The following is a 27149-nucleotide window of genomic DNA, read 5'->3' on the forward strand; positions in this document are numbered from 1 at the left end:
TGCATTTACCAGTTTAGAGTACCATGTATTAGTCCCATGCAGCCTGTTAAAATAACTGGCTGTCTTTAGAAAACTAAGGACTGGGAGAAGTTTCAGCCTATAAATCCTCATGTGATCATGTTACTATTGCCTTCAACAGTCCAAACCCCCAGATCTGGAATTCGCTCCCTAAACATCATTGCCTCAACACTTTCTAAAATAAACTGCCTTTATGAGCAAACATTTGATGATCAAATGTTGATTGAAACTGGTTCATGAAGTGCTCTGGAATATGTTAATTTAAAGACATCACATGAATGCAGACTGTTTTCTTATGTAATTTTACCAGTAGTGGAACAAATATCTTTTGTACAGCCATGGATGTCACATTGTATCCTATCTTCGTAACTATTTGATCTTCACTATTTTTCGCTTGGTTACAGATACTAAAGAGATTTAATACAGATGTAGATCATATTGAATCACTTACATAATACCTAACATATCATAACAACCTTTTTTGCAAACAAAATTCAATAGCCAATTGTCTTTATTTCTAACCAAGGAAAAAGAAGCAGGCTTTGTTCAAATGCTTCCTAACACAAACAAATCGTAGACTAAACAAAACTATTGCTTAATGGATAGCCAGAGTCTAAGTTATCCTAATTAAACCACACCAAAATTGAGACTAGATGAAATAAATAGTTATCTAAGTTAATGCAGGATTTTTTTTTATGCTTCTACCCACGAGGGAAAGCATCCAGCACACTTAAAAACTGAACATGAGTGTGGACAGACCAATTACCTCAGGCTTGTCCTTCCAGTGAATCACAAAGATTGTCAAATCTATCTGGGAAACCACTGCAGACTATGAAGTTATCAGTCAATTTAAAGAACTGCTTGCATTCCACAGCAGAAATTCATAAACATCAGATATATGGAAAACAAGTGAAGATCTCTAATGATAAAATTAACTTATGTAGACCTCATGTTAAACTATAATACAAATCACTTGAATTGGACTTGTCCTTCAAATTCAAAAAGTATTAAATGTCCACATTACTATTTATTGCTGAATGGTCAACACATGTAGAAAAGATTACATTTCCAACATTCAAAATATATTTTTTTTACTTCTGTGTTGACTTCCCTTCCGACAATGCCTACCCTTGATGTTTCCTTCCTTTATTATTATGTGAGATTGCAATTTATCCCCTTTACCTTCATTAATTTATTTTTCCCCCATTTGATCTAGTGCTTTGTGAAGCTTACTTCAAAACCATGTCACCTTCCTCAGTTCCTTGTTTTGGCTGAGACTTAAACTAGGTGAAGTCCTACTTAAAATTGTTCCCTTTGTTTGAATCTAAAATTCACTGTGGAGTTTAATAACAGATTATAAACCACTTCTCCTGTTCCCTTTTACAGTAGTTTTGCTATTGCCATCTGGATCTCTAGATCCAGCTGTCGATCCCTTTACAATTCTGTTAATTTCCCCTTTTTCCTTGGTCTAACCATTTTATCATTAATCACTCACTCAGACCCTCCTCTTCAAAGCAGTCCTTTGCCTTCCTTCATCCCCACTTCTAAGGGTCTGAACATGCTCAAATTCTTTGAAACTTACAACTCAGTATGAAATATTCACTTTCAGTGCAGATTCCGCTCGTCTAAGAAGCACTTCCTATAATTTAATTTAAGGCTGAGAGAAGTCCATCTCCCACCCCCCCATCCTCACCACATTCTACAGAGGTTGTATTGAGAGCATCCTGAGCAGCTGCATCACTGCCTGGTTTGGGAATTGCATCGTCTCGGATCACAAGACCCTGCAGTAGATAGTGAGGTCAGCTGAGAAGATCATCTGGGCCTCTCTTCCTGCTATTACAGACATTTACACCACACACTGCACCCGCAAAGCTAACAGTATTGTGAAGGACCCCACGCACCCCTCACACAAACTCTTCTCCTTCCTGCCATCTGGCAAAAGGTACCGAAGCATTCGGGCTCTCACGACAGACTATGCAACAGTTTCTTCCCCCAAGGAATCAGACTCCTCAATACTCGGAGTCTAGACTGACATCTACATCATTTATTATTATATTGTAATTTGTCCTCTACTGTGCCTATTCTCTTGTTTATTAATTATTGTACTGCCCTGCACTGTTTTGTGCACTTTATGTAGTCCTGTGCAGGCCTGTAGTCTAGTGCAGTTTTTAATGTTGTTTTACGTAGTCTAGTGTAGCCTTGTGCTGTCTCACATAGTCTAGCGTAGTTTTGTGTTGTTTCATGTAGCCCCAGGGTCCTGGAGGAACGTTGTTTTGTTTTTACTGTGTACTATACCAGCAGCTTATGGTCGAAATGACAATAAACTTGACTTGACTTGATTTCAGAAAAAAATCGCTGTAGGAGGTGGTGTTGGGAATATATCAATCCAGTAGAATACAATCCAAGATCATAATTTTCCAATTACAATTACTGAGGATCCAAACAACGATGCTACCAAACAGCAAACAAAATATATTGCCGAAAACATTATAGGACTGAGAATATATGGAGTATATAATGGCCATGAAATCTTGAAACAATTATCTTGATTTCACCACCATAGTTGTAGAGCTTTTTCACATTTACTGTTTAATTAATTACACACTAACTGCTTAAACAGAAGGTAGTCATCAGGTCTATGCCTTCACCAAGGAGAGTAATCCCATTAGTTCCATTATCATTTTTATTTCCTTGTAGTTCCACGGTTCACTATATCTCAATGCCCAATAATTCCCCTTCTGATTCTTTTGCCACACACTGAAAGGGAAAGATTACAGTGGCCAATTCATCAAATAGCACCCCCAAGGTCACAGTCACAGCTGAGTTTCTGGAGCTCTGAAGCAGCAGTGCAATCTGACGCACCCACTATGCAATCAATCATTTTTAGTTAGTGTCAGTTCTCACAGCATTTACTGTGTTTTCCACAGGGATCACTCCCTCTGCGATTCCCATTCGTCCCTCCCCACTGATCTCCCTCCTGGCCCTTAACCCTGCAAGTAGCCAAAGAGCTACCCCTGTCCATTCACCTCCTCCCTCGCCTCCACTCAGAGCCCTAAACAGTCCTTCCAGGTGAGGCAACATTTCACCTGCAAATCTGCTGGAATGATCTATTGTGTCCGGTGCTCCCGATGCGGCCACTGGTGAGACCCGTCATAAATTGGTGACCACTTCATCAAGCACCTCCACTCCATTGCCAAAAGTGGAACTTCTCAGTGGCCAAACATTTTAATTCCCATTACCAGTCCAATATTGTCGGTCCATGGCCTCCTCTTGTGCCACCCTCAGAGTAGAGGAACACCACCTTATATTCCATCTGAGTAGCCTCCAACCTGATGGCATGAATATTGATTTCTCCATCCGGTAAAAAAAATACTTCCCTCTGCCTCCCCTCTTCTTCTATTCCTCACTCTGGCCCTTTACTTCTTCTCTCCTGCCTATCGTTTCCCCCGGGTCCCCTCCTCCTCCTCTTATGGCCCACTCTCCTCTCAAGATTCCTTCTTCTCCAATCCTTCACCTATCCCTCCCACCTGGCCACACCTATCACCTTCTAGCTAGCCTCCTTCCCCGCCAACGTTTTATTCTGGTACCTTCCCCCTACAGTTTTGTCGTGAAGACGGGTCCCAGCCTGTAACGGCGACTGTTTATTCATTTCCGTAGATGCTGCCTGACCTGCTGAGCTCCTCCGGCATTTTGTGTGTGTTGCTATGAGTTTGATTTGGTTTCTCCCCCATTACTTCTATGGGGCAACTACTGGAAGTGCAAATTTGAAAAAGCATTGTGCAGTCAGAATATCCAAGACTTTACAGAACGACAAGGAAAATAGCAAAATTCCTTAATCAATATGATATGAGCAGAGAGGAAATAACTGATGGAATTGAGATCCAGCAAAATAAAAAGATGTAACAAGTAGACTAAGAGCTAGAGAACAATATCATTCCAATAATGATCAATTTGTTTTTGCAGGAATGAGACATCAATATTTAAATTATGCTCTTTTGATCCAAGGTTGAATGACAAATCAGAACCATAAATAACTTAATTTACAGAATCATTGGATTGTAAATCACCAGCCAACTTTGCACGGGAAGCATCATCCTTATTTTCAACACAATCAACTATTTCTTTAACACTCCTCAGGAGGCTGATAGCATGTTTCTGTGTTTGGTACGGGTAATAGCAGATCAATGTGCAGTCATAACCCACAGTGCACCATTTCCTTGACAAATTACAGGGTAATAGTATGCAGTGCTAATTACTGCAGAATTTCTGCATTAAACTCTGGGACACCTAATTTTCAAAACAATTTTATTGAAATATATCTGAGTGTTATCAGTGATGAAAATTTAATGTTAAGGCACTGATATAAAATTATTTCCATTTATGTCTATAGCTTAAAATAAAAGTAAACAATGAAAAACAAGCTGCATAATGATCAGAAATGACCAAGTAATGGTTCAAAAGTTGCAGCAAATTTCAGCTATGGGGTAGACTTGTACATATGTATGAAATGTGCCCTTTGAAATCACTTATCAAACCAGGATTTCAAATCTTACTCTACAATATTCATGACTAAAATCAAATTAATCATGCATTAAAAGTTCAGAATTCTAAATGGAAAGACCACAAATACTTTTAAGCTGATCTAAAAGACAGTGTTACTGAGTGCTCCAGAAAGTCATCCTAATAAGCATTTAAAATTGCCTGATTAAAGCATAACACATCAATTAACAATACAGCTTGGACTATGTACATTCACTGCCTAGGATTCATCATACCATGATAGCAAATAAATAATTCAGACCAGATCATATTAGTAAATCCTGAATCATCATAGTTTCTTGACAAATAAGCAAACAAGTGGTTGCTTTATTAATGAAAATCAAAAGTAAAAACAGAAAGTGCTGGAAATACACAGCAGGTCAGGCCGTGCTTGCGGGAAAAGAATTAATATTTCAGGAAGAAGACCTTTTATCAGAACTGAGAAAGAACAAAAACGTGCAGGGGAGATTGAGGAGTGGGTTGGAGGAGTGGTCTAGAATGTTAAACCATGGTAGCCATGGGCATAGTTTGTAAAGAAGGTTATCTGGTCCAAGAGAGAACTGGGAGCAGTTAGAGAGTGCAAATATTGACCAAGTATGTAGGTGTGTGAAATACCTAACATCAGACATTCACATTCAAGTGAGCCTGTTAAGATCAAGAAAATGGAAACAATAAAAGTGACAGAAGGCACCAGAAATGTGACAGATATACAAGCCATTCAGTTAAGTCTGACTGCTGAAAGGAAATAGAACACCATTACTGATTTTATATCTAGGTTTTAACTGGTCCAAAAGTTCTCAGATCAATTTCCAGTCTTCTCAACACCAAGGTAGATGAAGTTCAAAAACAACTTGACCTCACAGCTATCTACAGAGTAAAGTTTATATATAATTGCTAGTCTTTATGGAGTTGCAATTAACTTTGAAAACAGCATATTGCAAAAAGGCATACAAATTCAAAGCAGAAATGCTTCAAAAAGTAGAAGTGTTTCTAAGTAAAGTTCCATTTGCAAATACACTTATAAGAACTGTTTATTTCAACAGGCAAGTGAGTCAAGATGTCAGAACTTTGTCAATACTTTTACTCCAGTATATCGTAAAATATTTTCCTCATGAACAATGCACATTACCCATCAGTTCAGAATCCTAAAATGGATAAATCAGAGCATTGAAATCTTTATTTTGTTAAATTAAATTTTTGCTAGAACAAGACACAGGGAACACCAGAAGCAGCTTTTAAAAGTTGTATTCCAAGACAACATACCTTTAGCAATAAGGCCATGCTTATCTGCCATTTTGGAAACGTATACATCAGGAGACACGCAGAAATCACTTGAACCCTGTTCAAGAGATGAAAATGCCAAATCAATAATGTAGAAATCAAAAATGACTGGAAACTGGAAGAGCACCTTTAAGAATTATTAATGTAATTTTTGTTAGTTACTACAATTAGGGCTGCATGATGAATGATTACACTGGCTTTAAACAGGGATACATAAAGCTCCAACCACAAATAAGCAGCAACATTGTTCTAAAGATGGCATAATGTTCACAAAGTGAATAGAAATTGATGTCAGTGTCATTTCAAAATGCAATCCAGAGATTTCATTATTGTTTGAACAATTACACTAGATTTTCTGGTAACTTTTAACACACCCCCACCCCCACAAAACCCTAACCACAAAGTCATTGCCAAAAAACCAAAAATGCTATATTCCCCTTCAACACTCAATTATGAAATTTAATTATTTTCACACTTTTTTTCTTTCATGAACATCTAGTATATGACATTCATTTATTCTCAAATGACGTTATTGTATAAGAGCGGTAAGTGACAGTAGGCAAGTTGGGGAGCAGGGGAATTGGCCGAGAGGTGCGGGTGGGTGGGGTTTAGAAGTAGGAAGTGTAAGTAAAGCAGACCTGTAGTGAGCGAACAGTGAAATGTGGAAGGGTTAGACTGAGGATGCTGCAACAGGCACCTACATTAAAAAGAATTTATCCACAAGGGCAATGAATGTCGTAAATTTTTATAAATCTTTGGATGACACTGCAAAATGTTTCCTGATACTTGTCTCTACGAATGAACTTGAAAATGACATACACTTAATCCTCTATCAATTGATTTACCGCCCGTGGAATCACATACTTGAAGTCAGTCATGTGTTACAGGGAGCTTCAATAAATATTGTGCAGTCCTCCAGGGCCTCCTCCTAAGGCGTCTGTGCATTAAGGGAACTTCTGCCTGAGGATTCTCAGGAATCAGAATCACGTAACCACCTAGCCTCCCTCTAATTAGGATGGGACTTAATTACATGGAGCAGGGCAGAGCTGAGCTCTGGGTGACAGGTGCAATGCTGGAAATCTTCCCGTTCTCTCTCAGCTCAGACAAAGCAACAGCTCCAGAAATAAAACAGCAGCAATTTATCACCGATATGAGTTATAAATCAGGCCCATTGGGTCTGATTGCCTTCCCAAATGGAGATTGCTATGATTTAGGTGATTGTGGAGCGAAGTGTCACTCCTCTTACCATCACCAAATACAGTTCGACCTGTGGTTTAGGAACAGGAAGAAGTCACACAATTTATTGTTTCATTTACATTGGAAGAACCATAGGACCATAAGATATAGGAGCAATATTATGCCTTTCAAGTTTACTCCACCATTCTATCATGGATGATATATTTTCACTTTCAGCTTAATTTTCTTGCCTTCTCCCTTAACCTCTGACACCCTTACTAATAAAGAACCTATCACCTCCACTTTAAATATACCCAACGACTTGGATTGCACAATCATATGTCACCACCTTCTGACTAAGGAAATCTCTTCTCAACTTTGTTCTAAAGGGCTATCCTTGTATTCTGAATCTGTGCCCTCTAGTCCTAGACTCCTCCCACAATTGAAAACACCCTCTCAAAGTCCACTCTATCTAGGCCTTAGTGGAGTCAGCAATTTCTGTTATCTATGGGGAAAATCCCTGCCACTAACTCTCACAAATATTGAGAAGAGAGTGTAAGTTCCTTATTTAGAAACTTGCAGCTGCTTTTTCTATCATTTATGAAATCTGATAACAGCACGGAGTCTCTGGTGGCCTGATGACCATTCCCAAGTTTTCAATCGCAAGCTTTGCTGAAGGTTTGACAATACACATTGAAGTGACATTGACTTACAAGATGGATGGTTGAAGGAGTAACATGGCAATTCAGTATGGGGCAGTGCTTTCTCTTTAGAGCTCAGTGATTACAAGCAATGGGTTACAGAAAGAAAAACAACTCCTCAAACTTTTAGAAAATCTGGCTGTTCCATGCAAACAATCTGTTGAATTTCAAGTGCTTTAATTTCATTAAGAATGAAGTCATTATTGCCCACTATCCACTTGGATATGGTTGCCATGGCCAGGGGTGGTAGTGGGGATAAGCTCCCACTAACCACAAAATGCTCTAAATGGTGTGCAACTCTTAACAGCCTCTGATTCAAGTCCCGCTCTTGACCTTCACGTATGGCTCAGCTACTAGGCCCGGTGGAACTGTTCCTACCGACAAGAGAGGGGGCAAAAGCAGACAACTGGCACCTCAAAACCAGTTGCTTCAGGCAGGTGGGGCTCGTCAGCCTTGGACTGCAGCCCACCTAGGAGAAGGAAAACTCTGATTTTAAACCTCCACTGCCTTGCGGCCATACCCACCCATGGGAAAGGCTTCGGGAGTAAACCCCGAGGAAGAAATCTGGAGCCGGGGTCCCTAAGGCAGTTTGATGTTGTTTACAACTTCTCTCTGGCAACCTCTGCGACGACACTGGTGCCAAGCTGCATTGGCACTTGGCCTTCACCTGGACTACATCAGTGACGTGGAGAGGGGGAACCTGCTGCATGGACAACTGCCGGTTCTTCAAATCTTTCCACGCAGGCTTGTTCCCTGGAGAGGACATAGTCCACCAGAGGGGCAAACCCATGATCCCCTGGGATCGGCAGCTGCCTACTACTACTATGGCTCAAATAATTCTTTGCCCCCTCACAGCTCAACTATTTCATGATTTTGTGGAAAGGGAAAAGAGGAAGGGAAGCGGGGGAGGAAGGGGAATCAGACCCAATATTACACTCGTCCATTGGAAAACCAGGCTTTCCTCTGCAAATATTGATCAAATCCAAAGTAATCCAGGAAATTAACAATTACCCAACCTGGTACCTCAATGAGAGAATTGTCATCGACAGCCAGTATTCAATTCAGCTTCAAAATGCCCTGAAAGTTCATACTGAAGATCAAACAGATTCAGCTGGACAAGTAGGGCAAGTACTAGTGTGCTTTTAAGACTATAGTCAAACAGATGTGTGTGGTCCATGGTATCAGAGACTTGACAATCCTAACCTGCATCCCTATATCAAAGCACTGTACAAGATAGAGTTGAAGTTTGCTTTCAGAGGGAGGCACCTCCACACTTTAACAAAAGCAATATGTGTGCCAATTTGCTGGGAGCTTGGTGTGGACAATATTGCACATGTGCCACATTTACACACATGGAGGACAGAACTGGATAAATACTGAACTGCATTAATTTTGTTTATCCAATCATATTTACTTCTAATTAATGCGGTCATGTTTTTAATTTTCCTGATCTGTTCAACTTAATCTGGTAATAATTTTAGAAACTTCCCTTGTAATTTTTGAATCTCAAAATGATTGCATTTGTTATCATCAGTCCTCTCATTCTCATCCAATTTATTTTCTAAATACGACTCAAATACATCCACTCAGTACTCAATGCCAAACTTTTGCATTTCAGCTCTGTTGACCATCTTCCTAAAGCATTTAATTTATTACCAGCTGGTTCTGTCAGCTGCTGGCCAACCTTCCAACACGTTGTATAGTATCTCCGTTGAATTCTCAGGTTTCCTCTCCAGGAAGTCTAAACATCAATGCAACTATGACCTTTCACATGCTTAAGACTAGGGATTTGACAAAATTATTTAAACAATATTCTCTCAATAATGAAAATACCATTAATCTGAACATCAATCAGTTGGTATCACAGTTTAAGATCTACAAAGGGAACAAATATTTGCATGCTGCCTCTGAGCCTCCAAGAAATACAACTATATAGTCAAATACAAAGAGCCAACACATTCTGGTCTCACCCTTCCCTCTTTTTTTGCTTAACTGTACATTATACGAGATAATCAGAATTAGGTTTATTATCACAGGTATGTGATGTGAAATTTGTTAACTTAGTAGCAGCAGTTCATTGCAATACATAATATAGAAGAGAAAAAATAAAATAATAATGTGTTATTCAGTATACTTTACACCATACACGTATATTGAACACATTAAAAATCTTGCAAAAAACAGAAATACTATATATATTTATTTTAAAAAGTGAGTTAGTGTCCAAGGGTTCAATGTCCATTTAGGAATCGGATGACAGAGGGGAAGAAGCTGTTACTAAATCACTGGGTGTGTGCCTTCAGGCTTCTGTACCTCCTACCTGATAGTAACAGTGAGAACAGGGCATGCCCTGGGTGCTGGAGGTCCTTTATAATGGACGCTGCCTTTCTGAGACACTGCTCCTTGAAGATGTCCTGGATACTTTGTAGGCCAGTACCTAAGATGGAGCTGACTAGATTTATAACCCTCTGCGGCTTCTTTTGGTCCTGTGCAGTAGCCCCTCCCCCCATACCAGACAGTGATGCAGCCTGTCAAAATGCTCTCCACAGAGAGAAGTTTTTGAGTGTATCTGTTGACATACCAAATCTCTTCAATCTCCTAATGAAGTATAGCTGCTGTCTTGCCTTCTTTATAACTGCATCAATATGTTGGGACCAGGTTAGATTCTCAGAGATCTTGACACCCAGGAACTTCTGATCCCTCAATGAGGATTGGTATGTGTTCCTTTGTCTTACCCTTCCAGATGTCCACAATCAGCTCTTTCGTCTTACTGACGTTGAGTGCCAGGTTGTTGCTGCGGCACCACTCCACTAGTTGGCATATCTCACTCCTGTACGCCCTCTCATCACCACCTGAGATTCTACCAAAAATGGCTGTATCGTCAGCAAATTTGTAGATGGTGTTTGAGCTATGCCTATCCACACAGTCATGGGTATGTTGAGAGTAGAGCAGTGGGCTAAGCACAACCCCCTGAGGTTCACCAGTTTTGATCGTCAGTGAAGAGATATTATCACCAATCCGCACAGATTGTGGTCTTCTGGTTAGAAAGTCAAGGATCCAATTGCAGAGGGAGGTACAGAGGCCCAGGTTCTGCAACTTCTCAATCAGGATTGTGGGAATGATGGTATTAAATGCTGAGTTTGAGATTATTTTTACAATTGTTCAATTATTATTCCTTTGTTATGTTTAAAGCAGTAAATCGCCCCATTGTTCTAAAGTAGCATTATCAAAAAAAGACACTGAGCCATAACAAAATATTTAAACAAATGGCCAAAAATGAGGCAGTTATTAAAGAGCTGCTTAAAAGGAAAAATAAAAGACAGACATTGTAAATTCTAACACTTAGGGTCTCGGAAACTGAAGGCAAGTCCACTAATGGTGGAAAATTTAAATCTGGAGAATGTAAAGAGACCAGAATTAAAGGACCACCAATATCTCAGAGCTGTGATGCTGAAAGTGGTCACAATGATGAAGCCTCAAGGAATATGACAACTTATAATTAAGGTGCGGCTTAACCAGAAGTCACCCAGCAAGCACAGAGGGTGATGGCTGATTGGAATAATGTAAGTCAGGGCATATGGAGCAAAGTTCTAGCTATCTCAAGTTTGTCATGTGTATAGTAGCTGGCAGTATGTAAGAAATATCCCCTCCCAAAAAAATATCCTTACCAGAATCATTTGTATCATTGTGTCACAAGACTGCATTCTCAAGGAAGAATGTTTTTTGATCTAGATAACAAATTGATACACAACCTATAAACTCCACTCACATATTAGCTTGAGAACAGAATGTTATTTCACTAACATTTTTAAAATCTACAATGCAACATTTTTTCAATCTTTATCACTATGGTGCTCATAACATTATCTAGACCTGCAGATTTTCACTCTTCTAAAACTCAAAAGTGAGAAAGCAGGCTACAAGCCTGCTTGATGGATGCAAAAGTACTGCATAATCATTTATCAACAAAATTTATTGAATACAATTTATAATAATCCCATTCATAATAATTCAACCAACAGGCAACATAGTTTGCAATGAATGCTGAACTTTGAGAAGAGTTTCTCATCAGATATTGTGCATTCAACTCAAGCTAGTGTTGGCATTGTGCTGTAAATTAAAGAGTTTAACAAAGTTAGTACTAACGTAGAGCTTCTGAACAAAATATATATTTCAATATATCTGCTGCTACTTACTGACCTAGTGACATGTTAGAAAGTGAGAACATAATTAATATGAAATAAAAATTGCTAGTTAAAACCAGCACATTCAACTTTGTCTTCTTTCAGATGGACTCCCAAACACTAATACCTGAAAGGAAAGGAAAAGTCTACGCATGTTCACAGCATTCACCTGGAACAAGGTATGTATTGTGTATTACAGACATCCCACCCTGCAAAAACTGATTTCAAGGAAGTAGTACCATCAATTTGCGGGAGACTTCCGGGAGAGGTGGGATGTCTGCAATAGAATAGCTCCCTAGCAGTCAGCCAGCTAGTTTAAATAACGTTAGATATGCTAATGAACAAATGACACCTGTTAAACTCACCTCAACATGTCTTTTACAGTCTTAACCCAGCATGGGCAATAGAAAAGTCACTGCTGCAAACAGTGTAGCGAGCAACACTGTCATTATTTTTGACCCCTATTAGGCAGGGGTACACTTTAGTGTAGTCTGGGGTGACGTATGTTTTATATTTTCTTTTTTTTCTGGAACACTCTGCCACGGCGCTCTCTCACGTTCGTTCTCTCTCTCTCTCCCTCTCTCCCTCGTGCTCTCGCTTGCGCGCGCGCTCTCTTGCTCTCAAAAAAAATTGATTTCCATGATATTGTATATAATTTGCGGGCATCAGGGAGCCACTATTCATATGCGGGAGACTCCCGGAACTTCCAGGAGAGGTGGGATGTCTGATATTACATGAAAGATGTTACCAATTTTTCTAATAAGAAAAAAGTTGTTACCAGAGAGTAGAAATCAAATATGCAAATCAATGATGTAAAGCAAAACTCAATGGCCCAAAATATACTTACCTTCTACTAGAAGTCCTGTAGCGAATTCTAACAGTGAAGTGTTACATGTGGGGATGTGACTGTGTATAATGAGACTGTGAGGAGCATCATCTGAATCACAAGTAAGCAAAGCACCAGTACATTTAATGCCTACTGCTAAAAACAGCACTGAATACTGGAACAGAGCACAAAGGCCCTGGGCTAAAGGGTCGGATACCCTTTGCATCTGTCCCACTCATCTTTATGCAGTCATGACTTTCAGGATCTATGAAAGCCTTGTGAAAGTTTCTAAGTAAAAGGTTCCAGGATCAGGACATTTTTTTCTTTCAATGAGAAAGCAAGAGTTTGGGATGACAATGAATTATAAGGCAAAATGGGGGGGGGGGGGGGCGCAGAAGCACATACCAGAAAAAAGGTGAAAAGAGCAAGTCACATTTCCCTTGAGAAAAAGCTGAGTGGAAACATAACAGAGTCTCTGATAACTTTTAAAAGGCTTTAAGAGTGAGCACAGAGAAAATGTTAAGAGTAATTTTATTAACAGATTACATATGTCACCATATACTATCCAGAGATTCATTTTTTTGTAGGCTTTCATAGTAGAACAAAGAAACACAATAGAATTAATGAAAAATTGCACTCAAAGACTGACAAACAACCAATGCACTAAATGCTAAAGATGACAAAATATGCAATACAGAAAAAACAAATAATAGTGAGAACATGAGTTGTGGAGTCCTTGAAAGTGAATCTATAGGTTATGAAATTAGTTCAGTATTAAGGTAAGTGAAGTTCTCCATTCTGTTTCAGGAGCCTGGTAGCTGAAGGGTAACGACTGTTCCTGAACCTGGTGGTATGGGACCAGAGACTCCTGTGCTTTCTTCCCAATGGCAGCAGCGAGAAGACAGCATGTGCGAGATGGTGGAGGTCCTTACTGATGGATGCTGCTTTCTTATGGCAGCCTTCCTTGTAGGTGTGCTCAGCGTTGGGGAGGGCTTTCCTGTGATGGACTGGGCTGCATCCAATTTTTGTAAGCTTTTCTGTTCTTGTGCATTGGCACTTCCAAACCAAGTCATGATGCAACCAGTCAGTATACACTACATCATGCACCCACAGAAGTTTGTCAAAGTTTTGAATGATGTGCCGAATCTGAGTAAACTTCTAAGAAAGTAGAGGCACTGCCGTGCCTTCTTTGTCATGGCAACTACATGCTGGTCACAGCACAGATCCTCTGAAATAATAGCACCAAGAAATTTTAAGTTACTGACCCTCTTCACCTCTGATCCCCAAATAAAGATGGCTCATGAATCTCCAGTTTCTTCATCCTGTAGTCACAACCAGTTTTGTTGACATTAAGAGGTTCTGATGGGGTATTTCAATCTCCCTCCTAAATGCAAATTCATCACCACCTTTGATTCTGCCAACAACAGTGAGCAAATTTAAATGTGATCCTGGAGCTGCACTTAGCTTCATAGTCATAACTGTAATGAGAGTAGAGCAGAGGACTAAGCAGACAGCCTTGTGGTATACATCTGCTGATGGAGATTGTGGAGGAGATGGTGTTGCCAATCCACACGGACTGAGGTTTACAAGTGAGGAAATCAAGGATCCAGTTGCAAAGGGAGATAGAGGCCTGGGTCTTGGAGTTTACTGATTATTTTCAAGGGTATGATAATGTTGAATGCTGAGCTGTACTCAACGAAGAGTATCCTGATGTATGCATCTTCACTGTCCTGGTGAAGAATCACTGCCGACCTGGTGCTGTAGTAGGCAAATTGGAGTAGATCTAATTACTCAGGCTGGAGTTGTTATGTTTCATGACCAACCTCCACTTGAATGTGAAATGTCTCCAATTACAGGGAAGAACATTACCAAGACATACAGTATCAGTACAAGACAGTTACCACATAGGTATTTGAAAAAGAATTTCTCATCCCAAAGGTGGAGAGAACATAAAAACAACTGCTACAACTGAGAGTGGTCAAAATGAATAGCATAGACTTATTCTAGGAGAGGCTAGACAAGCACAAGCTAGAATGGAACAGAGGGATTATGCTGACAGATATGGATATAAATGTGAGCATACATCATGTATCCAAATCAAACAGATTACATAAAAACAGACAGGAGTCTAAACAATGTACACCAAAAAATAGTTTTTAAAAATACAGATAGCACACAGATTGCCATTATAAAAGGTGGTAGAGACTAAACTGGAAAATGGAATATGGATGTGAGATAACTAAGAAAAGAATCAGAATCAGGTTTATTATCACCGGTATGTGCCGCGAAATGTGTTAATTTAGCAGCAACAGTACAATGCAATACGTGTTAATATAGAAAGAAAAAATAAGTAGGTCAATTACAGTAAACATATACAGTATATGTATATTAAATAGATTAAAAAGTGCAAAACAGACAAAATATATTTTTTAAAAAGTGAGGTAGCGTTCATGGGTTCAATGTCCATTTTGGAATCATGTAGCAGAGAGGAAGAAGCTGTTCCTGAATTGCTGAGTGTGTACCTTCAAGCTTCTGCACTTCCTTCCTGACGGTAACAATTATCTCTTCGGTAATGGGGGCCCTTAATGATGGACGCCGCGTTTCTGAGGCACTGCTCCTTGAAGATGGCTTGGATACTACGGAGGCCAGCACCCAAGATGGAGCTGACTAATTTTATGACTTTCTGTAGCTTCTTTCGGTCTTGTGCAGTAGCCCCCTCCTTGATAGCAGAGAGTGATGCAGCCTGCCAGAATGCTGTTCACGGTACATCTATAGAACTTTGAGTATTATTGGTGACAAACCAAATCTCTTCAAACTCTTAATGAAATATAGCTGCTGTCCTGCCTTTGTTATAGCTGCATCAATATATTGGGATCAGGTTAGATCCTCAGAGATCTTGACACCCAGGAACTTGAAACTACTCACTCTCTCCACTTCTGATCCCTCTATAAGGATTGGTTCATGTTCCCTCGTCTTACCCTTCATGAAGTCCAATTATTCTTAGCAACAAAATACATTCAACCAATTTTTAAACAAAATTAAATTTCAAACTTCTAAAAGTCTTTGTAAGAGTCCTATTGCAAATATAATCCAGTGAAATAACATTTTATAATTTAGCACAAATAGAAATAAAACCAACATACACTTGAAATTCAACATGATATTACTGAACAATACTGCATAAAAAATAGCAATATTCAGTGTGGGAAGAACAAAAAAGTGACATTAATAGACTGGATAAATAATTGAGGGCATATTATGAGCCCATCCTCCACTTGTGCTAACTGATTCAAATGTGTGCAGGCAATGCCAAATTTCCCATTTAGATCCATATTTCAAGTCAGTGACAAATTAGTTGTAAACAAAATGAAGGTCACAAATGAGGCGATGTCACAAATGTCATAACCTACCTTGAGATTCATTTCCTTGCCGGCATTCACAGTAAATACAAAGAACCACAATAGAATCAATGAAAAAACGCACACAACAAAGACAAAAACTGTGCAAATGCAAACAGAAAAACAAAATAATAATAATATATAAATAAGAATAAATATCGAGAACATGACTTGAAGAGTCGTGATGGTTGAGTGGTAATAACCGTAACTGAAATCTGGTGGTATGGGACCCGAGGCTTGGTACTTTCTTCCTGATGACGGCGGCGGTGAGAAGAGAGCATGGCCTGGATGGTGAGGGTCCTAAGGGTGGATCCTGTGACAGCGCTTCTTGTAGATGTGCTCAATGATGGGAGTTATTTGTGGAGATGTCATATTCTTCTTATGGCAGTACAGGTTTCATCTGCGTGCTCTCATTTTCAGAAATATGCAGGTTGATTGATTAATGGACTGATGGAAGTTGCCCCTGCTATAGAACAGTGGTAGAATGTTGAGAGGAACTGATAAGCTACCGGGGAGATGATGCAATTGAGGAGCAATATAATATTGGATTAACAGAGGATTGGTTAAATTGATGTTCAGAAATTGGCCAGATTCTGTGCATTACCTCTCTATGATACCATCACTAAAATGTGATTAAATCCTTCAGTTTGATACCTGTGAAACTGCAAAGCACTATACAAAGCAGCTCTTCAGCAAAAAGATCAGTCTGATTTTAGGAAAGCCACCTAATTAACAAAATAATCTTTCAATTAACATACTTCTTCTTCGGCTGTCCATCGATTTCGATGTTGACTGTGCTGAGAGTTTAGTCTAGGCCACAAGACCAGCATTGGATCGGCACGGTCTCCCACATCGGTTGCATTTGTGATTTGACTGGTCTAGCAGCAAATGTCTGTGTTCATGACCTCCTTCATAATTCTTCTGCCTTTTCTCCTCGATAGCTGGGATTGACTTCTTGACAATGCAGTGCCAACTTCTTCTGTCCAAAGCATCTTTCTCCCAGGTGTTGACATTCAGGTCAGTGTTCTTCATATGGTGTTTGAGCACGTCTTTGTAGTGCAGCTGCTGACCACCAAGCCTCCTCGTTCCTTCATGTAGCTCGCCACAGAAAACAGCTGTGGTAAACGATCATCGCTCATTCTTGTGACATGACCATTCCAATGCAGCTGAGAAGCTGTGATGAGCGATTCTATGTTGACTGTCCCAGCACGTTTCAGCACCTCCACACCTGGTACCCTCTCTTGCCACTTGATGTATAATATTTGGCGTAAGCTCCTGTGTTCTGTCCTGGTCAATTTCTTGATGTGCTTCCAATACAATGCCATCGTTTCAGTTGAATAAAGCAGAGATGGTAAAACAGCTGCTATTAACATACTAAAGCCTTACCATGGTCAGTTTTGCACTGATTGCAGCAGAAACACCACTACACTTTACTTTGAAACAAGTTAACAATTGGGGGTAACAATTAGTTCTGCTACCTCATAGCTCCAGACACTCATGTACCATTGTAGGGTAATATAATTCGTGGAAATGTACGTAATTCACAACAACCGATATCAAGTTGGGGTTCACTTTAAGAGGCTGGTCTGACATGATGTTGTATTATATGAAGTTCTGTTGCCGTGCCTTTTGTGTTCAGTGCTTGGAGTACAATAAATGAGCTGTTAGGTTTTTTCTTCAATATAAAACACCTCAGGCCATTTTATTTGGTGACCCCGATGCACTGGGATGATTCCAGAGTTATTGAACATGTCACCCAATGCAGTCGCTTTTAAAGTGCTGGAGCTTTGGGAACAAAATGTCATTGCTTGGTTTGTACAAGCCGAGGCCCAATTCACACTGTGAGAAATCTCCACTGGCAACATCAAATATTTCTATGTAGTAGCGTCAGTGACTCAGCAATTCCACAGCTGTGAGAATGGCGAGTCTTCTAGAACACCCACCTGAACACAATAAATACCAATCACTGAAAACTCCACTTTTATAGACTCTTGGACTGTTAGAACTGACTGTGCCAAACTGTTGCTCTCTTTGCCCAGCCTTGGCTTTGCTAAGTCATTGGAGCTAATGGACCACATGCTGTCTCCACTGGGAAATCACCATTCCTGTTTTAATTTTGAAGAACTCTTCATGCAGTAAATGCCTGATCAGGTTTGCATACCCCTCGCTAATGCACCTGTGAAGGGTTATAGGGAGCTTGCTAAAATGGCTGATAGTCTACACTCAGCCAGGCAGCAGTGCATCATTCCTCTCCTTTCCCTGCCTCAATAAGCCCAGTCAGCAATGCCCCCAATATAAGGATGCCCGCGGCTGTGAGACAGATGCCTGGCCTGTGTTGTAACCATGCTCACTTTGGTAGGAACACGAGGAACTGCCGACGGCCTTGCAACCTCGACAGTGCCAGTGCTTCGGGACATCAGAGGTCTGTGAGCACTGGGTTCCAGCTGCCAGGGTCATCTACTGTTCTGCAGCCACTCTACTTCTTCAGCCACCAGCTCTCCCAAAAGGAAGCACAGCGCGTTTGACTGTGAGCTTCTCAGCCTCTATCTGGCTGTCCGCCATTTTCGTTTTCTTCTACAGGGCCACTATTTCACAGTGCTTGTTGACCATAAACCCTTTGTGCATGCAACGGCCAAAATATCAGACCCTTGGTCTGCATGATAGTAACACCACACGGCCTAAGAGTTCACAACTGATATACATCGTCGCAAAGGGAAAGAAAAATGCCGTGGCTAATTGCCTCTCATGGCCAGCCGCTGAGACCATACACATAGGGGTTCACTATTTTGGCATGGCAGCTGACCAAGCTGACTGAACAGTAGTCATGGGCCTGTCGTTGGCTAACATTCTGTTTGAGGAAACTGTTTTTCTCCTGTGTGATCTCTCAACTGGATGCCCTCGTCCAATCACCCCTGCAAACTGGAGGCAGACTGTTTTTGACTCCAAACATGGCCTCTCACATCCAGGCCAAAAGACCTCACAGAAACTGGTTGTAAAAAAAGGACGTGCATGATTGGACTACAGTTCATGTGGAGTGCCAGCGGGCAAAAATTAACCGTCATGCTCAGGCACCACTGGCACCACCTGACGTCCCTGAGAGACTGTTTGACAATGTTAATGTGGACTTGTTGGCTGTGTTTCCCCCAAGCCCCTCCCCAAAGGTTTCAAATGCCTTACCATGGTGGACTGTACCACCTGTCTCTCCGGTACCAAAGATAGCTGTAGTCGTGGTTTGGATGTTCATCAGCACCTGGGTTGCTTAGTTTGGCACCCCATCGGATATTTCCTCTGACCCCAGTCCCCAATTCATATCAGAAGTCTGGGCTTCTGAAGTGAGAAGTCTGAGATGCCCAGAATCTCGGCATTAGAGTACATCACACCACGGCGTATCGCCCACAGTCCAACGCCTATGTGAGCACTTTCACAGCAACTCAGAGGCTACCCTGAGAGTTTCCCTGACTGATGAGTGTTGGCAGGATCATTTCCCATGGGTTCTGCTGGAGCTCAGAACAGCTGCAAAAAAGGATCTGCAGTTGTCTGCAGCCGAGTTCGTATGCAGGCAGCCGTTATGAGTGCCAGGATATTTTATTCCTGATGCCATGACATTCCTGGTTGGCCTCTCAGCAGCAATTCACCATCCTCAGTAAATTCAATTCCTTTTCACCTATTCCTACCTCCCATCATGGCATACAGAACTCCTGCTTTCCTGCTGATCTACATTCCACCTTGCTCGATTTCACTGACCATGACGCACACCAACATCCCCCTTGGGCCCCCTTATGATGGCCCATTTCATATTTTGGAAAGGAGAGTAAAGACTTTTATCACAGACAAGAGATGTAAATCTGAATGTATTTCGTAGATCATGTTAAGCCGACCCACCAAGATTTGGAGGATTCTGCTATCATGCCCCTGCCGTCACAACATGACCATAATGTGTTAACACACCTCTGGGCGAGCCAGAGACACCTACAATTTCTCCACCCGTGGAACACAGGACCCAAGCCAGGCAGCACGTCCGTGCTCCAGACAGGCTCACGATGCCAGTTGTAGTGAAATCTATGGGGGGGTTAAGGGGGCTGTGTAAGATAATGTAATTGATGGAAACGTACCTGATGACATACTACTTACGGTCTGACGTGGTGACATAAGACGTGAAGTTCTGTAACCACAGTTTTTGTTTTCCATGTTTAGATTACAATAAATGAATTGTTACAGTTTTTCTTAAACATCAAATGCCTCATGCCATTTTACTCATGAAAACCTACACGAGAGAGGAGTCTGCTTCTGTGTACTCCCATTTCTTCCCATCACGTAAAAGCACGCGGGTAAGTTAATTGGCTAGTGTAATTTAACCCTTGGTATAGAAGAGCTGCATAAGGGACAGAACAGCATGCATACAGGGAAATAAGAGTGGGAATGGGTTTGCTATATTGGGAGAAAGCATGGATATGATGGGCTGAACAGCCTCCTGTAATACGTGTAAGCAAGCATGCAAAACTCACCACTGAGACTGCCAGTTCCAGTCCGAGAGAACTCCAGCTGATAATCAAGGTTAATACTCCCAGCAGAGCAGCACTGTAGAGGAGAGATATGAGGAAATTCATTGCTCTATTAAAAATAACACAAGAGATTAATAACAAAACCACTTCACAAAAACGTGTTAAAATATGAATCTCAAGATGAAAGTTCACCACTTCCCTGATTCCCAGAAGAAAATTAAACTGCTTAAATATATTTAATCTGTTTCTATCTCTGACAAATGAAACTGTGATTGTTTTCAAATCTTTAGATTCACTTTACCATGCCCTTTTTGATGAAAGGTTACCAATCTAGCCAATGAACCACATCATCCTGGTGGACCCATTTATATTGCTGTTTCTGGTTAATGTATGCCCATACTTACTCGGCCCAGATATGCAGGACCTATTTTGCTGAACCTTGAGACTGCTCATTCAGGCAGCACGCTCCTCATGGCAACTTGGCCACAGTTAAAGTGCAAGGTCCCACTTTCACCGTAGCCAATGTTGAAGTGAAAAATTAAGTTTTCTTTAAAATCGAGGAACAACTGAAGAGCAAATAATTCAAAACGAAATGTAAACTTCTCTTTATGAAATAAATAAATAAATAATTGAGAAATTTTTTTAAAAAGCAATTTTTTTTAAACTTAATTGCCCCTTTGCCTATAAGTCAAGAATCTCCTTGAAATCTATCCTGGTGTATACCTCAGTGATAACTCCCTGACATTATGATGATGAACTCCAGTAAGACTGAATCCAGGTGCCTGGAAATTCTGGACAGGAAGCCCAGCCACTTAATATATACATACTTAATACATACAAAAAAAGACCCCATACACTAATATAATCAGAACAGCACGCAATAGATTCCATAGCCTACAGATCCAATCAAAGCTCGACAATCCTACCACTTCCAGTAATGAATAGCAGTGGAATTTTACACAACTAAGAGGACGCATCAGTAACAGTATCTTCAGCTTCAACAACAGTCTCTTGCTTCAGCAGAGCCCAGGAAGCGAGACACAAAGACCAAAACATTCACAGGCACCAGAAAATCTGCAGATGCTGGAAATCCAAAGCAACACACACAAAATGCTGGAGGAACTCAGCAGGCCATCAGCATCAATGGAAAAAAGAGTAAACAGTTGGCATTTCAGGCCGAGATATTGACTGTTTACTCTTTTCCATTACTGCTGCCTGGCCTGCTGAGTTCTTTCAGCATTTTGTGTGTGATGCCAAAACACTCAAAACCAGGTTGACGCACATGATTCTGAGACAATGCCCTTGGATCACTGCTGACAGGAATTCTATATGAATCAACTGTGTGCTAGAAGTGCAGGCCCTAGGATGGATATCCTGGAATGAGTGACTCACCCAAAATCCTAAAGGCATTCTACAAACACAAACTAAGGTGCAGGTCAGGATTATAACAGGATACGTCTGTTTAGTGTTACGTACCCAGTAACTGGGTTGCCAAACCAGCAGAAATGGATCACTCAGTTGGAGTCTGGAGTACTAGAACTAAGAAAGTTTTATTAAAGAAACAAGCAACACAGTAATCGAAAGGATAATAAATGCAACAGTTCAGCGATGATAAACACACACGTGCACAGAATTAAGATAACAGCATCAATCAAGCTCTATCGTTGTCTAGGGGTAAATGACCAAATTTCAAAGTGACTCAAAGTTCAGTCCAGTTTAGTAGCTCAGTTCGCAGTAATCGTTGTCATGGCGATGGACAACGTGGGGGAAGAGAGATAGAACAGGAACAACTGATCATTCAGACACTGCTTCACTCACAGACCGGCGAGATTGCTCACAAGCAACTTTTGGGTGGGTCCTTGGTGATGTCACCTGAGGTCACCGACTGTGACCCCTCCTCCAGATGCGGTCGATCCTCTGCAGTGAACCCGGCACCCAGGCAAGGGCGGACACACACCGGGTTCCCGCTGATCGTACCTCTCCACCCTGGCCATTGTCCGATACTTCTCACCCACTCGTGAGAGGTGCACCACTTCCAGGGTCTCGTTACCTCGGGTGGCGTGTGTGTCCTGCCTTAGCGAACCGGTCCCTTTTTATCCCCCTGCTGGGGTATCGCCTGTCCATCACTTCAAACAGTTCAAGGTTCAAAGGGGGGAGCCACCCCAGACAGCTCTCTCTCCCCTGTCCCCTCATTACACATCTCCAGACGCTGCTCCATTGTTCCTTATCTCTCCTTCCCCTGAGGGCAGGTGGCAGACCACTTGCTGATGTCACTGATGCTAACCCAGGCCAGCAAACATCTTAATTTTATGTGTATTCTCGTCACATTAGATTTGTGCAGGGCCAAAGCTTAAGTAGCTTGACGTTACCCAAGAAATTGCCTGCTCGACTGACACCTCACCTATCAACCTGAGCAATCCCCCACCCCCCATTATACTTGAAGCACTTCTTCATTACAATACAATATCTAATAAGAGAAGTGCACTGCATTTACTTTCCAAATCACTTTAATAGCATCTCTCAAACTTGCACCACCAACACAGACAATGACATGACCACCTGGAGGTTCTCCACCCTGCCTTGAAAATGGATTCATTGTCACTAAATCAAAACCCTGTAACTCCTTGCATTAGAAGGTGATAGCATTTTCACTTGCATTGAAGCAGCTTATCAAGATTAATTATAGATAGTCAAAAAATAAAGTTGACAAGCTCATAATTTGTGCATGAATTAAAGGCTTGCATTTTAACAAAGGAAATAGGACCAATTGCAATGTTTCTCCTTAAATATTACTACAGGTGTCCCCCGCTTTTCGAACGTTCACTTTACGAAACCTCACTGTTACGAAAGACCTACATTAGTACCCTGTTTTCACTTTCAGAAGGTGTTTTCACTGTTACGAAAAAAAAATTCAGCGCACGATAAAAGGCAACGTGCCCTGGATTTGGAACTGCTTTGCTTTAACACGTGCCTGTGAGCAGCCGTTTGCAAGATGAGTTCTATGGTATCGGAAAAGCCTGAAAGAGCTCGTAAGGGTGTTCACTTATGGTAAAACTAGACATAATTAAGCGTTTTGATCGTGGTGAACAAAGTAAGGACAACACGAGTTTGGCTTGTGGAAGCTGACGAACATGATGTTGAAGAGGTTTTGGCATCCCATCACCAAGAACTGACAGATGAAGAGCTGATGCAATTGGAAGAAAAAAGGATAACAATCGAAACCGAATGAGTAATGATAAAGTACGACTTTAATTTTGAAAGGGTACGTCGGTTTATAGGATATTTGCAGGATGGTTTGAGTCCTTATTAAAGGACTGTGTGATAGAAAAATGCGCGAGGCTCAGCAGTCAAGCAAGCCTTCCACATCAGCCACAGCAGACAACGAACCTCGACCTTCGACAGAGGCAAGCAGAGATAGAAGATGAGCTGCCTGCTCTAATGGAAACAGGCGACGAGATGACACCCCAGTGTCCCACCACCTCAACCCCCAGGCCACGGACAGATACCGATTCACGGAGAATGCAGCGGTAGCTGGGAGGCACACAGCACATCTTTAAGAAAAAAGCTGAAATAAAAATGCTAATTAATTAGGTGCCACCGACATGTAATTGTCAGCTCAGATCAGAGACGACGCGATCGGAAATCGGCACTGATCTGGGCCGACAATTACGGGTGGCACCTAATTAATTAGCATGCTTGTTTCGGCTTTTTTCTTAAAGATGAGCTGTGTACCTCCCGGCTACCGCTGGACCCCTGCGATCTTTGCAGCAATGTATTGCTCAGCGGCCTGGAGGGTGAAGGCCACTGCACCACCCAAACTCCAACAAGTCTAACACACCATCGTGTGCTCACCGCTGTCTTCTCGATTCCCGTAAGTGATACTACACTGTACATACATCATTTCTACTTTATATCGGCTGTGTATTTTTACGTGTTATTTGGTATGATTTGGCAGCTTCATAGCTTAAAGGTTACTGGAGAGCGCTTGCGTTTCTGCAGAGAGCGCTTGCGTGAGATTTTCACTACAGAGAGCAGCGCAGTAATGATTGTGGAAAAGTATTTCTACTTTATATAGGCTGTGTATTTATCATATCATTCCTACTTTTACTATGTGTTACTGTTATTTTAGGTTTTATGTGTTGTTTGGCATGATTTGGTAGGTTATTTTTAGGTCTGTGAACACTCACAAAATTTTCCCATAAAAATAAATGGTAATTGCTTCTTCGCTTTACGACATTTCGGCTTACGAACCGTTTCATAGGAACGCTCTACCTTCGGATGGCGGGGGAAACCTGTACTATAGATGTTTTATATGGAGAAGATACAATTTAGTAACTGAAAAGTTAAAAAAAAAAACAACTACAGATGCAAAACAAAATATTATAGATGCTCAGCAAATCTGGCAGCATCCGTGGAGAAAAAAAAAAGTCAATGATTCTGGCTGATGATGGTTCATGAGAATTAGAAAAAATGAGTAATAAAAAATTCTTTAAATTACAGGGTGGACAGCATGAAAAGAAAGTCTGTAATCAGGGAGACTGAATATCACAAGCATGGTGTTGGGCCCAGCTGAGGGAGTGGTGACTCTACACTACTGCAGTGCAATTACCACAACTCTCTCTCTCTGCTAGAACCACTATCACGTGTGTTATTCAATGTTTCAATCTCCACACGATTGGAGACATTCCAGTTATTCCCTCCACCACATCGTCAGCAATTTAAAGCATAATTGACTTTCAACCTTTTTCTTCTTCTTCTTCTGCCAAGTCGTCAACCTTGAACCCTAACATTGTTTCCTTCTCCAGAGTTTGCTTGACCCACGAAGTATTATGTATTTTGTCACAGAAGAGCCAAGCGCAATACCATCAAGTAAAATGATTAATCGTGGAGAGAAGTAATCCGACAAGCACAAAGTTGACTCAGCTGATAGCAGTGCCGTGCAGAGGGGAGCAAGGGTCCATGGGAAGCTGAGGCAGTGTGTGAATGCTGTTAACTATCCAAACAAACCGTCATGATATTAAAGTGCTGGGAAAGGCAAGGAAATTGGCCAGGGTTCTAATTCCTCTGCTGGAAGTACTTATGCCATCACTAGGAAATGATTAAAGATCTTGCCAATATTATGTTTTTTTAAACTCACATCACAGTCTTTGCCCTCAAGAGCAAGTGGAAATTATGGATAAAAAAAGGGGGTAAAAGTAGGTCACTAAAACAAAAGATCCCACAAGTTCTTACCCCTGGTTATGAAACAGTAACAGGCGCTGACCCTTATAGAAAGGTAATTTCTTCCACATGCTACCTTTCCTGTTAACCTGGGGAGAATTGTGAATACCACTGAACTGCAGCAAATCACCTTTGATTGTATTTTATTAAAGATATAACCAAACCCAATTAGCAGAATTTACAACGAACACTCTGCAATACATAATCACACTTACCAAATAAGGATTGCTTTTGAGTTTCTAATTAATCCAAACAGCACCAGTAGACAGATAATAACGTCAAAAAGTAGCAGGCCAAGATAACCCAACCACCTTTAAAGAAAAAGAGCACATTTAATAATGTTAACAAAGGCAGAATTATTTCATTTGTATCACATACCACTTATTGATAAAAATCTCACTGACATGTATCAAATTTCATTGGAATGCTTAGATAAAACACTAGTCTCATGAACAGTTGTGTTTCACCTCCTCTGGAATCTCCTGTACGTGTCACGGCTGAGATCAAGGAATTCATTTAAAATGCTAAACAGGAAAGCATTGCCGTAATTGTTAAAATAATTTTCCATTTGAGAGCACATAGAACAAAACCGTCATTTAACTTTTTAAACACTAATATCCACCGTAATGTTAGTGAACACCAACATCCATAATATCCATAAACACTATGTTCAAACACTATATCCACAATGCGAGTGAACAAAACTTTGCATACAGACTTTGTTACAATTACATAAAATATTTTAATCTTTATCTATTTGCAAATTGACATCTAGGAGGCATTATCAATTTATAAAAAAACTTGATACACTGCTTTAACTTGCGTGCATTGCAACAGAACTAAATTTTAGAACAACATGCAAACTATTACAGTTTGGCAACCTTGACTGGTGGGGTACTACAGGGATCCATGCCTGGGCCCCAAATATTCACAAATACAATTTTAGATTACTAATAACACGAAAAAGAGAAAATGTGTAATGATGAAGAGGATTCAAGGAGGATATAGACAAGATGAGTTGGGGTGGTGGTGGGGAAGCAACATGAGAGGGCGCATGGTGTGAAAGAATGTCAAGTTATCCACTTTGTTAGGAGAGGAAAAAAAATTAGAGCTGTTGACTTTTTTTTAAAAAATGGTAAGACATCTGGGTTGCCCCTGTGCACAAGTCACTGAAAACTGATCTGCAAATGCAACAAAAGGCAAATCGTCTGTTGGTCTTCAATGCTTCAGAATTGGAGTACAAGAGCAAAGGTGTCTGACTGTAATTATTTAGGGCAGCTGTAGCACACAAGCTGTATCTATAG

At 40.8% G+C, this 27149-nt stretch overlaps 1 protein-coding gene across 4 annotated transcripts in view; it reads right to left on the reverse strand.

Moving 5' to 3' along the window:
- LOC134351923 (protein tweety homolog 3-like) overlaps positions 1-27149 on the reverse strand; it is a 218710-nt gene that overhangs the window by 71708 nt on the left and 119853 nt on the right. For all 4 annotated transcript variants that reach the window (XM_063058845.1, XM_063058843.1, XM_063058844.1 and 1 more), the window contains exons 5-7: positions 26061-26156; positions 20629-20701; positions 5821-5896 (exon numbers count right to left, since the gene is read on the reverse strand). In XM_063058845.1, the coding sequence (XP_062914915.1) occupies positions 5821-5896; positions 20629-20701; positions 26061-26156 (245 nt within the window). The remainder of the gene's footprint in view (positions 1-5820; positions 5897-20628; positions 20702-26060; positions 26157-27149) is intronic.

The sequence above is a fragment of the Mobula hypostoma genome, chromosome 9 (assembly GCF_963921235.1).
Source record: "Mobula hypostoma chromosome 9, sMobHyp1.1, whole genome shotgun sequence".
Lineage (NCBI taxonomy): Eukaryota > Metazoa > Chordata > Chondrichthyes > Myliobatiformes > Myliobatidae > Mobula > Mobula hypostoma.